The 1,375-nt window shown below is 49.4% G+C and overlaps 1 protein-coding gene across 1 annotated transcript in view; it reads right to left on the reverse strand.

Moving 5' to 3' along the window:
• The window catches only part of GCM2 (glial cells missing transcription factor 2), a 9,615-nt gene extending 8,450 nt beyond the window's left edge, over window positions 1-1,165 (reverse strand). Inside the window, exon 1 of the mRNA XM_004712191.1 lies at window positions 1,076-1,165. Coding sequence (XP_004712248.1) covers window positions 1,076-1,165 — 90 coding nt within the window. The remainder of the gene's footprint in view (window positions 1-1,075) is intronic.
• Between the last annotated feature and the right edge of the window lie 210 nt (window positions 1,166-1,375).

Here is a 1,375-nt window from a genome sequence, read left to right on the forward strand (position 1 = left end):
CCCTGTGAGTTCCTGAGCCTTTCTTGTGGCTCTACCTGGAGAATTTGGTTGTTTGGAACTGCTGACTTTGTGGGTAGCAGCCCAATGTGTAACCATTATGCCACCAGGGTTCCTGTCTCTAAGTAAGCAGACTTTAAAATCAACAAACATAAATCTATCACAAGCGAGTACCTACAAAAAGAGGAATTCCCCTTGAGAGACCACACAACCTTGCTAGTGAAATGCCATCCATCTGAACTCCTTCCTACCTGGCACAGAGCTAATCCCGAATATATTGTCAAGTTCCACCACTTCCAGCCTCCCTCTACAAACACCCAGGTCTCAAAAATCATTCCCCAATACAACCAACCCTATTTCCCATCTCATTCCATGGGCCTGGCATTAAATGACATTGAGTCATTAACAAAAACAACCAACAGACAAAAAACTCCTCACCCTTAAAGAATAAAGATGTTCGGTCATTCGAGAAGAAATAAACACAGAGGCTGTGGTCTAAAATCTGAATTACAGAGGCTCTCTGAGCCTCTGTTACTTTGTCCCCCGACTTTTAGAGCTGTGTCTGTCTTTCAGCATCCACAGGTGTTAGCATAAATGGCCAGAATCTCACCACCATTTTATGACTCAGGTACCTTCGTTTTGTGGCTGGGAAGCACAGGCATGTATATACTTTGAGATTTTTCTTTCTTTCTTTCTTTCCTGTTGCTTTCTTCTGGATTTCTAGTTAAGGACAAGAGATCCCAATGTCTGCTCCTCCACCCCCACCCCCCACCAAAGTCACGCCGCATTAAAGAAGAGGGAAGGAAGGAGGCACCGAGTCCCCGCGGAGGGCTAGGAACTTAGAGACAGACCGACATTTCCCGCTCGGTTTGCCGAGTGTTCTCAGCCAAGCTCACGGAAGGGGTGGGAGAAGGAGGCATGTCTCTGGGCCCAGTGCTGCCATTTGCGGAGTCCAGAAAAGTTTCCCTTACATTTGAGAACTGTCCAGGGGGGCTGGGGCCGTGCTCAGAGAGGATCATGTCGCCTCTTTGGGGATGGAGAGCGCCGCGCGGGCGCACACACACCTGGTTTCACACACCTGAGGCATCTGTGGGTCGTTGATGTCCCAGTTGAACTTCATCCCATAGGAGCACAGGTCGTCCACCTTCGGCTCGGCATCGGCAGGCATTTACGTGCCTTTCTTGGTTCAGGATTCTGAAAGACAGACGAAAAAAGAAGAGGGGGGAAGCCCCAGAGGTGTGTATGGTGACAGAGGTCCGTGTTTTGTGCGTGTGAGGTTGAGGGAGGGAGAGAAAGAAAAAACAAGCTACATAGCAATCGGGAAGAGGCCCTGTCCACGGAGGCGGTGCTGAAAATTCTTCCCCACACGCAGTGAAGG

This window comes from Echinops telfairi, unplaced genomic scaffold, assembly GCF_000313985.2.
Source record: "Echinops telfairi isolate 266 unplaced genomic scaffold, ASM31398v2 ScPeMD7_7424;HRSCAF=8462, whole genome shotgun sequence".
Classification (NCBI taxonomy): Eukaryota; Metazoa; Chordata; class Mammalia; order Afrosoricida; family Tenrecidae; genus Echinops; species Echinops telfairi.